Genomic DNA, 12,380 nt, shown 5'->3' on the forward strand with positions numbered 1-12,380 from the left:
TATTGAAATTGTATTTAGGACATAGACAAAGAAGCTTCCATTAGTAGTTGCATGCGTAGAAGCAAATTCTAGGAATGACGTCAATTCAGCCAAATATCATGGGATGTACGCGGCAACTTGATCCATGACCTATCCATAATTTATGTAAGCAAGAGCAGGGAAAGATTTCAGAGAGAAAAGCTCAAATGGAAGTGAAATGGCACTTTGAAACGTTTAAGCTGGTTAAAAAGGAGCAAAGCAATGGTCAAAAAATCTGTAGTTGTTAAATAATGGCTACAAAGTGCAAAAATCACTGCTAAATCCAACAGTCACACATTTGTAACGGTTAAATAACCACAGCAAAATGACAAACTACTGGTAACTCCAACTATAAAAATATTTATAGCTGTTAATTAATTGTTACAATATGACAGGCACCAAATTCAATTTTGGCAATTGTAGAGCTTAATGTAATCGCTAGTAATTTTTGCAACGGTTTTAAATTTGTAGTGGTTTATTAACCCCTACAAAAAAACAGTAGTAGAGGGAAATTTGATTTCAAATTCAAGCATTTGTAGTGTTTATTAACCTCTACAAATTGTAAACCGCCACTAAATATTTTTTATCCAACATAAATATTGATTTTATTAATTTCAATTTCCAATTTAATAGTTATGTTTTAATTTAATTAATAAATTTAATTTATGTTTAATTTTATCGAATAATTATGAAGTAATAAAAAATATTAATACTAATTCAACTATTTAGAATCGAATATAAACTTTTAATTAAAATTTGAAAGTATTGTTTTGTTTATCGAATATAAATATTCTTTCTTGAAAATTTAATAATTTCTATTTAATAAATTAGAATTGAATTATATATTATTTAATTTGATTATATTTTTTTAATTAATTTCAATTTCCAATTTAATACTTACTTTTTAATTTAATTAATAAATTTTATTCATGTTTAATTTTATCGAATAACTTTTAATTAATGAAAAATCCTAATACTAATTCAAATATTTAGAATCACATGAAAATTAAAATTCAATTATTAATAACAGTAATCTATAAATAGAGAAAAGTTTGACTGATAATAAAAATAAAAAAAATCCTCAAATATCGGCCCTCTACGATGACTCCACAAAATCATGGGGTTGGGCTGGGGTGGCTAGGATGAAAGATCATCATCTATAATGTCAATATCAGGCAGGACAGGAGGAGGAAGTTCAGGAGTTACCCTTTGCCAAAAAATCTCCATCATCGCATTGGCACCTTTCATCTACTCCTCATATTTGGCCTGTCTCCTGGCCTCACGAGCCTGATACTAGGCCTCAAACTGCTCACAAAGCTGCTTCACTATTGGCTCTCTCAGGCGTCTTGTGCCAAAAGGTTTGGTGTGATGCTGTTATTGACTGGGAGGTTCTCGCCTCAAAAGATGCATGACAGCCTCGATTGTAAACAGCACTCGTGTGGCATAAAAACTGAGTCCCCTAACCCGTCCTGGGTGCTTAGGTCTGGTTAAACCTGCCCTAAGTGAGGTGATGGAGTCCATAGCTAACCCTTGAAACTCTCGCAGCTCTACAGCACTCGGGTCATCCTCTCCTGCCAAAACAATTTTATCAAATTAAATAAAATTAACATAATATTAACAATAAAAATATAACATTAAATTTAAACACTAAATAAACAATAAAATTGTAACTAAATACAAATAGCAACTTCCTTGGCATGCTCAGATATAGGAGTGCCGTCCTATGCTTATGGAACTGTGGCCATATCTTGCCAAAGGTAGGCATTCGTCCCTCCTCCTATTACATCTTCCTCCCTTGCCAATTTATAATAAAACAAAAGAACATTTTAATTATTTAAATTCACACACACATATATATATATACATGTAATATAATTGATTAAATTTGTAGCATTACTCACAATCTCATTATAGGTCATAGCAAATGACTTCGAACCATATGCTGGGTATCCTGATGGCTGCGACTCACGATGTTTCTCCAAGAAAGACACTGCAATAAAATATAATAAATTTAGTTAAGTGTATGCAATAACCTAACAATAATGCAATAAATTAAAGTCATACCCTCTCTCAAGTGTCACCCTAAGCGGACAAATGATGCCCAGCCTTTGGCAAGATGCCATCTGGCATGTATCTGCATTTCCTTTAGAGGTCTTGTCCTATCACCTTTCTTTGTATTGTACAAGTGGCCCTTCCTGTTCTTCCAACTGTCCCCTAACTTTTTCAGGGCATATGTCTTCATGTTATCCTCGATGACAATTTTTTCTGCAATTAAAAAATAAATTATGATTTAATTAGTAAGAAATCAAATTCATAATGTAAGTCATAATTATTTTAAGGAAAATATTTAATCCTAAATTTCAAATACTAATTAATTACCTTCAGCAGCTCCCAGGTGTCGCTCTTGTTCTTTTGTGACATCCTCTTCCAGGTAGGCTCGTAGATGGGAAATATTGTATATTGTCCACCTAGATAAGCTAGATATCAGTTGAACAGATGTCCTCCCAACTCAATTGGTTGCCCATGCTCATTCAGAGGGACTGTGACATGTGCATCCTGAATGTAATGCATGTCCTTCACATTTAGCCTCCTCGTGGACCTATTGCCCATTGGGTTGCACAATTAAATTAATAATGAGATAATATCAATAATATTAATTATTAATATTAAATAACTTATTTTACTTACCCACAACTGCCACCTCCGAACTGCTCAACCGTCTACTAGGTCAACGCGGCAGCTGGTGGTGGTGGCCCTCCTCCTCCTCCTTCAGGTCCCGTACCTCTCCCTCCACAGGACCCTCGAATCCACCCTCACCCCCCCAGGTTGAGATCGAAGTGCTCATCGATCTCATAATCTTCCATGCTGATCATGGGCCCATCATCCTCCTCTGTCGACTCCTTGGATGACCCAAGCCTCTCAGGATGCCAGGGGTCTCGTAGGTTCAATGGGATCTTTACCTTATCAACAAGCCATGCTATTTAAACAACAAATAATTAATTAAACAATAGAATATACAAAATTTATTAAATATGACTTTAATAAATTCTAAACATTTTACAATTACATTTGAAACCATAAAAAAAATTGAAAAATTTCTACCAACTCCAAGTTTTTGAAATTAAATAAAATACTACAAAATATAATTAAAATAATATCACTCCTAATATCTAATAAAATTAATTACTAAATAAACGAATTTTATCATTAAACAATTACAAATAACATGTAAACTAAAAAAATTGAAGGCAATAAAATATATAATCATTACAATTAATTAATTCAACAATTTAAATCACATATAACTATTAAACAAAATAAAAAAACTGTTTAGATATGGATTTAATAAATTCTAAACATTTTATAATTATCTTCCAATTCATAATTAACAATTAAAAAAGCCAATAAATTCACTTCTTTGAATTAAATAAAATAAAAATAATTGTAATTAAATTAATATCACTCCTAATGTCATATAAGTTGATTACTAAATAAATATATTTTATTATTAAATCATTATAACTAACATGCAAACTACAAAAATTTAAAACAAATACGAGATATAATGAATCAAACAATATCAATGTCAATTAAATAACTAAACTAAAATAAAATAAATATTAAATGAATACAATACCAATTAAATATTTAAATACTGTAACTATAAAATAAATTAACTAATAAATGAATATATATCATACCTGGATAGCTGGAAATGGATCTGAAACTACAGTGGATTTGAGGAAAAATTGTGACAGAAACCGTACACACACGCAATGAAAGTGAAAGAAGGAGGGGGAGAGGGTTTATATAGACACCGAACATTTATAGTGATTTTAAAAATAACTGCTACAAATGTGATATTAGTGGCAGTTTACCTTACAACGTTACAAAGTCTATGACATGTGTCGTACCTCCATCAAATAACTAAACACTTTGTTGCAGTTGTGTATGTAACCGCACTACAAATTTGCAATACTTTGTAGCGGTTAAACTAGAACTGCTACAAATTTTAACCATTTGTAGCGGTTTTATATGAAACCGCTACAAAAATCAAACGTTTCATTTTCTGCCTTTAGCACAACCACTACAAAATAACCGCTACAAATAGTTTGTTGTAGTTATACTATCATAACCTCCACTACATAACTGTTACAAATTTAGTGCCAATCTCCTGCCAAATGATGGAAGGGTGCACCATTTTTGTAGCGGTTATTTGCGCGTATAACCGCTATAATGTGTGACACAATGAAATCCGGGTCAACCAATGCAGATTTATAGTGGTTTTACGTTAAAACCACTACAAGTCTTTGATTTCTAGTGGTTTAATGTATCCGCTACAAAATAATCACTACAATTTGCTTCTTTTTTTGTAGTAAAGTGATCAGATAACCAGCTGTATATATAGCTTACTTCTCAAGCTTATCATTTGGATGTCAATCTAAAGAAATTCATTGACTAAGGATATCTCATACCAGAATTCAAGGATGAGGAGAAAGAGATTTGTGAAGTTAAATAGAATATTCAGAGCATTGAGGCAGATATGGACAAGGGACATTCTCAAACTATATATGTATCCTATCCCTCTTACCCGACCAGTTATCATCCTGTTTCATGTTCATCTTCACCTACATATTATCCTAAGTCCTTATCTAATTATAGTCAAATCTTCAAGATGAGCTATTCTATATTCAGACAAGTGAGGCAGTCAAAACTATAACCTAAGCCTCCTCAACTGAAACCTACACAACCTTTTCATCCAAGACCAAGACCTCTTTTTAATCCTGACATATCACAAGCCTGTCCCTCTTATACCAAATCTCTAGCAAAAACCTCTTAACCTTCTACTAGTCTTAAAATAACCACACCACCATTCTCCCTACCTAAACAGTCCACCCCAAAGTGAAGAAAATGAGAAAACCAAAGCTCCCATTGCCTCTCTACAAAATAAATTTTAGGCGTTGCCTGTTAAAAACTATGAGTCTAATTTGGATCCTGAATTCTTTGAGAATTTAAAAAGCTTTGACTCTAATGGAGCTCTTGCTGATATTTCCAAAGTTGGTACGGTCCCACTTTCTCCTATAGAGCCTATTGTTCAAGATACACCAGATGAATGTCCAGAAGATGCAACTTTTTCCAATCGTCCAGAACAACTGGAGGACACCTTAAGCCTACTAAAGTCCTTGGTTTATGTTTGATAATCTCCCTCCTCATAAATGGAGAGAAAGACTTCACAAATTTGGCGCTTGGCTTGATCTATAGATGTGTAGGCCTGTGTTACTGTTCAAGAAGTTATTTCAGAATTTTGTCTCAGATTCACTAGTAATCTACATGAATGGTTTCAAATCATAGATGATTGTCATAAAGCTGCTGTAGCTAATTTTACTAGAGTTGGGCAAATTCTTGGTTTGATTTATAAAGAATTTATTGATGATTTCAATATCATCAATAGAAGGAATCAATAAGAATATTTTGAGATGAAATATCATTCTCTTGATAGAAGAGATTTGCAAAAGTATTTTCAACAAATGTCTGAGAAATACTATATGTTGGAGGAGGGACTTCAAGATGTTAATATTAGACATGTTTTTATTGCCTCTCTTCTTGATGAATTACCGCTAGAGCTTCATCCAGCTATTAATGCCTTGCGTATCTCTTAGAGAAATATATCAACTTGCTTTGTCAACTGTCCACTCTAGATAAACTCTGTGAACAAAGAAAATTCCTCTAAGAAATGATGAAAGGCCAAGTCAAATTACAATCTGCAAGTAGGAAGCCTTATCTCAAGATTAAGTGTAAAGGTCAAAAAGAATGCTCTTGTTCTGCAAAAAAAGAAATCCCATTTCAGAAAACACAAAACATCAAAGGATTTTTATTTTCAAAGAAGAAAAAGGACACGGCTTTTTAGATTTTTTGAAAGACGATCTACTCATTCCAAAAAGTCTGATACATGTTATCTTTATGGGAAGAAAGGGCATTTTGCAAAAGCCTGTCCAAACAAGTCAAAGAAGGAAATGAAACTGTTACAAAATCTGGAAACCATTCTGATGATTCAAGATAATTAAAATATAGAATTTATTCTTGAGGAACAATCTGAACGAGATACTGCTGTTTTTTTTTTTTTGGGGCCAAAATCCTAGCAAGATTGATAGCCTTAATCCCACCTGTGGACAAACTTAACTAAAGTTTAGATTTTTTTTGGGGTTAACGTGCTAAAGTATTTTTCCAAACTCAGCCCAATGTTCTAAAGTTATTTGTGATGTAATTTGGCTCCTTGAAGTATTTAAAATTGTGCACCTTCATCTAATGTTAACAGAACTATTTTCTTTATCTATGAAATTGATGACTCAGCTCATATTGGACTAAAAAAAATCCTAGCTGCCAGACCACAGAAGCAAATGAAAAGAAAAAAGCATTAGAGTCTCTGATTTGGTGGTGCAACCAAGGATGAGGAGGGTGGCTGAGGGAGGAAGGCGCGAAGGTGAATTTCTCTCTGGCGCCAGTTTTGTCAATCATTAATGCTACTCAACCGGTTCTAAATATATAACTTATTTTATAGTATAATTACAAAATGGGAACTGGAGGAGTAATATCGATTATTTTCCCTCTTTCTGGCTCCTTCTTGGTCGAATATTAGACAAAGTCATATAATAATATAATAGTAATCACTATGATAACAATAATAATTAAAACAACTAAAGGAAATAACAAAAAAAAAAAGAAGTAACTTAAGTGACAAGTTTTAGGTGGGATTCATTATATTGATGATTGAAGCAAAAACTCTAACATGCCAAGACCAATAAATATAAATATATACACACTGTGATCAAACACAGCAAGTTTGGACAATACATTATATAGTAATCAAACATATATATCATAATTTACACTAATCCGCATACAATAATAAACTATCTTATTGTTGTTTTTTCTTTATTGTTGCGACAAACAACACCAAATCATAATTAATAGTATTCAAAAAGTTTGAATCATTTTTAAAACATGAGATTCAATCGTCACTTGGCCGGTAAGGTTGTTGATATACTTGATACCCTAGCATGGATTGCTCTTAGTGGTTCTCACTCAACTGTCTTCAACAGTGTCTTTCTCAGCTTTTTCACAAGTTCCTTCACTGGAATGCTGCGTTCCTCATCGACCTATAACGACAAATTATTCATCATATGAAATTGCTGGGGGGAAAAATTTATCATACATGTTCTTCATTAAACTAACGATTTTATATAGAATTTATGAATTGTGGCTGCTTGTGAAATAACTAATAATTATACTACGTGTTCTTGAAATTGTACAGCTTTTCTTGTTGGAAAAAACTCATCCTATTCTCTGATTTATAAGTCACTTTTAATATGCCATATTAGAATCATGAAAAATCTTAAACCTCATTTGCCGTGTTTTAAAATTTAACTTTTTAACTTTATTCCTATTTACGATGTACAATTTCTCAAAAAAAATAATTTATATAATAATAAATGAAGAGTAAAACTATATATTTATGTTAAAAATTTAACGGTGAGACTTATAAATAAGACAAAAAAAACCTTCCTCTCTTTGCTTGATAAACTGGACTAGAGGAGTATATAGAAAGAGGGTCTTAAAAACTAAAGCTATATATGTGTGTGTGTATACAATATCAACGTATTGGCCAAACATACACACACACACACACCTGTTCGTTGTCAGCATAGTCTCGTCTCAATACTCGAAATCAGAATAATATTTTACTTGGATTTGTAAATTCAAGGAACATAAATTAATTAATGATAGTTTTGAGAAATACTAGCCGTGGAACCTTGAAAAACACGAGGCACAACTTTAGTTCTTAAAAAGGAATTTAATATTTTATTAATGCTTCTTTCTCTGATATCATTAGATTATAAGAATTTTTATCGTGATTTCCCCCTTCTCCATGCTATATATGGTTCTTGCTTGAGTGTTTGAGAATATACTTTTATCAGATGGGGAAAAACAAACATAATAATCAGATCGAGTTTTCTCCTATAATTGATTCTGCTCAACCAAGCATATAACAGAAACAGAAACTAAATGTGTGTGTGTGTGTGTGTGTGTGGATGGATGGATGGATGTGTACCTCAGCAATAATGGTAATATCAAGAGTGGAATTTCCAAACGGCAACACACTGTGACTGATTATGGAGAAATGAAGATTGTGGAGCTGAGCCAACAAGTTAAGGGTGACGCCTTTTTTATTCTCACAGTGGATTCTGATGAGGACTTGTCTGTGTAAAACTCTTGCTTCAACTTCAGGAAGGGTTTCACAAATTCTGAAGTAATTATCGGAGCTCATTTCACAGGAGGTTGTCTCTTGAATGTCTTCAGCATTATTATTATAATTATTATAGAGCTGGCTCGACGACGACGACGATGTCTTCTTATTCTTCATCATGTACCTTGACACTGAGGACTCCAAGCTACTCATCTTCTTGTTCTGTTCTTCTAACTCTTTCACTCTCTCTTGAAGTTGCTTCACGTGAATTATGGCTTCGCTTAGTATTGAAGCCTTGTCAATCTATTAGTTGATGAGCATTCATCCAAATCATTCAATCAGCTCAACATTTAGATTAAACAACACAACAAGTTCATATATGAAAAGCTCTGTGCATTTGTGCATTTGTCTGGCTCTGGCTACTAGTTTACAAAATTTAAGAAGTCAACTAAAATCGATTAAAGACAATAAATATGTAAGAAATATTTTTTTCCATAATTTTTCTCAAATATATGCATATTTATAGAAAGAGTTTGGGGGGGGGGGAGGGGGAAGGAGTAGAAAAATGATGAGGGTAAGAATAAAAAAACGTGCAATAAAATTTTAGGCATCTCCAAAATGTAACTTATAAAAGGACTAGAGGAGGGAGGAGTATATGAAACAATTTGTGGATTTGGCTACTAGTTCTAAACAAAATTCATTTCCCTGAAAAGCAATTTTTGTTTCCATTTGCAAAATGTAGGTTTTGGGTTGATACTTCCTTTTTTAAAAGCTATTTTAGAATTAACTAAAATAACAAACATTCATCAAAAGCGGGCTTGCACGTAAAAAGTCAGTCAATTTGCCAAAAACTCGATATTATTTCCGATTATGCATATCCACATCTTTTATACTTTTCCATTCAATTCCAGTCCATCATCAGATTACAGAAAATCACAAGAATCATAATATAATTTAATTAGTCCATCGAAGCATCAGTGATAATTACGAAAAGATGAAAAAGGATCCGAACCCTAATTTTGAATAAGAAGATGAAAGAGATGAACTGGTACTTTCCAAGTGTTGAAGAAGAATCAAGACATAATGAAATGAATGAATTCAACTGACCTTCTTCAAACCAGGGATTGTCGCTGAGAGTGCAATGAACTTCTCAGTGAGTTCTTGTCTCCTTTTTCTCTCAGCCATTATGTGATCCAGTGTCTCGGATGAACTTCTAGTCTTCTTTGTCCCTTGATTAGCTCTTGGCTGATCACTATTTTGGTTTTCTAGGGTTCGTTTTTGGGAAGCGCGCGTGCCTCCTCCCCCTCCTCCTCCTCCTCCACCACCTGTAATACTACTCTCTAATTTCTCTTGATTACGACTCTTGATCGCCGATTCGTGTTTCCGGTGACCACCGTCGGAGGTGGCCGGGAGAACTGTTGAGTTATCGAAGGACAGAATATAAGTTGACGGGGCCGATGAGGCTACTGGTTTGTCCGAGAAGCTACCAAGTTTCGAGAGGGTTGAGCTCGAGTTGTTAGGCCGCTTCAGCTGGCCGGCGCCGGAATCGTTGTCCAACGATAAGCTGCTAACGATGGGTGTTGTAACAGCGGCGGCAGCGGCACCACCACCACCACCACCATCTGATGCGGCAGTGACGGCGGTGTTTTGAATAGAGGAAGAGTGAGTACTGTCACTCTCGGAAGAGAAAGAAGGTTGGTGAAAGATCTCCTTAAGAAACTCATCATCCTCATCATCAAAAGAGTTATAAGGCTTGTGCCATTGATTATTGAAGAAATTGGTCTCATCCATATCCTGAAATCAAAACATTAAACCAAAAAGAAAAAAAAGGGAGAAAGAGAGAGATCCATGAGAACTAATCAAACAAGCATAACCATAATGATTTTCATCATGAAACCCTAAAATAGAATAGCTAGGTTAGATATAAAAAATTATGATTACCAGATCCGAGAACCAATTCTGCCATGGAACCTCCATTAAAGTTGGGAATTTGGATGAGAAGGAGATAAATAGAATTGTTCTGATAGTAATTAATATGGGCACGAACTTATGAACAAGAGAACTGAGTTATATAATAGTAATCCAAGCCAAGGGTTTTGCAGGGGATAAACGACACATGCATCAGAGTGAAATGGACATAAAAGAAATGACTCGTTTAGCATGCAACTTGTTTTTCCACCGTTGATTGTTTTCACCTTAAGGTGGGACCCATGAACTAAAGGGCACAAGAAGCCTTTGATTTCTTTATTTTGTCCCGTCCAGATATATGAGATGGAACTGAATTTTGCAGATACGCAGATCTCGTGCACCAATTATTAAAAGAGTAGTTTTGTAAAGTACTGATGAAAGTGTAAAGTTCTCTTTCTTCAGGACTTGCATATTATTCCGACTTCCAAGATTTATGGCCAAGAGTGTTCAGACAAGGAGAATAACAAAATGAAGGCTGTCTTAGCTTCATCAAAGTGGGAGGAATCCTTTTTTTTTTTTTGGTTGGCGCCGGGGGAACCCGGGAAGAGTGCCCATGTTTACGTGTAAGGTAAATGATTCATATTACTTTTAATTGGGGGTGGGGTGAGGAGAAAAGCAATTTAAGTTGGCGTGAATGACAATGACTATTGTCCCTTTTATACAAATGATTGAGGGGTTTCATTTTCAATTATCTCGCACGAGCGCGCGCGCGCACATACACAACTAGTTCATTAAAATTAGAAATAATATTTAAGTCATTAAATTTATCTCAAATCGAAAAGTTTTTTCAACTTTATTCATATTAAATGAGGTTGCAAAAGGGGAAAAAAAAAAAAAGAGTTACTTTTAAACATTGATTACAAGGGCACCACCGAGTGCTTAGATCGATTGGTAAGAATGTTATTCTAGCTTAACCAGAAATCTCAAATTCAAACCCTAGATACGTTATAATTCAGTGAGAGTGAGATGCCTTGCATAGTAAACCCACATTCCCACTAATCTGGATCAGTTGGTTGCCGAAACCGCCGGACACCGAAGGTTATCACCCCAAAAAAAAAAAAACAGTAATTACAAGGGCAAAATTGATAAATAAAGCATTAATTATTCTCTAATTAATATATATTTTGAACCAAGCCACTGCTCATCAGTCATCACAATAATGAGCACCATGGTGCTCATTTTTGGGGAGAGATACACACCATCTGGTCCAAAAACAATTCTAACGATTCAGATTAAAATTTCTAACTGATGATATTTAAATAATAAAATTATTTTATGAAAAATTAACAGTTTAAAGGTTATCTTTAATTTTGATCATGTACCCACTAAGATATTTTTTTTCAAAAAAATTAAAATAACAAAATAAATATGGACTATCCATATCTAATCTAGACTGTCTAGATTCGTGCTTATCTCTTGGCTATGAGCACCAAAACTCAATTCAGCTATTCCTCTAAAAATGATTTATATTATTGCGGATCAAAGAGAATATGTCAAGGTCTTGTAACGTAACTAATACATAGCATCTTTTTTAAGGCTTCTTAATGAGAGTACGATAAGTACGTGAGTTATAACAAAATAAATAAAAAAAATCTAGGTGGGGAATATTGTCCTTAGTCCTTTCACCCCAAGAAATAATTGATCCGAATAATGTAAATATTTTTATTAAATATAAACAATATTTTCAACAAATTTAGATTATTGCTCGAATCGATTGCTTCGTCAAAATTTATATGGAATGTTAGTCACTTTTCCATCAAAAACAATCGAGAGAATGAAACTCACCATAGATTAACTCAATGAATTTTCATTACACATACATAAATGTATGTGTAGTCGGTGAACTTACATAAAGTGCTGGGAATGATGCTTTTCTTTTTTTATTTATTTATTCTCATGAATAAAATATAATATAAACAAGAGATCTGGCTTGTGTTAATAATTACAAATAAATGTTTCATGTCTGGATGTTGCTGCCTTTACTTTTTTTTAAATCAGTTTTAGGGTGTTTAGATGGAACCAAATTATAAGTTTAGAAGTAGTTTTATGATATATGAAGTAAATACGTAAAAAAATTTATCTCAATTTATAAAAAAATGTTTTTTAAAAAACACTTATCACGACCCCGGCCGAAGTGTGAGGAGAATAT

General features: G+C 33.5%; 1 protein-coding gene across 1 annotated transcript; it reads right to left on the reverse strand.

Annotated features, from left to right (window-relative positions):
• Window positions 1-7,097: 7,097 nt before the first annotated feature.
• On the reverse strand, window positions 7,098-10,240 carry LOC114724276 (transcription factor NAI1-like). Its single transcript, XM_028910596.1, has 4 exons — window positions 10,205-10,240; window positions 9,371-10,057; window positions 8,129-8,566; window positions 7,098-7,175 (listed from the first exon to the last, which is right to left on the reverse strand). Exons 1-4 carry the CDS (start codon window positions 10,238-10,240, stop codon window positions 7,098-7,100), a joined length of 1,239 nt encoding a protein of 412 aa, XP_028766429.1.
• Between the last annotated feature and the right edge of the window lie 2,140 nt (window positions 10,241-12,380).

The sequence above is a fragment of the Neltuma alba genome, unplaced genomic scaffold (assembly GCF_004799145.2).
Source record: "Neltuma alba isolate B1F8T4 unplaced genomic scaffold, ASM479914v2 tig00012184_pilon, whole genome shotgun sequence".
Taxonomy (NCBI): domain Eukaryota; kingdom Viridiplantae; phylum Streptophyta; class Magnoliopsida; order Fabales; family Fabaceae; genus Neltuma; species Neltuma alba.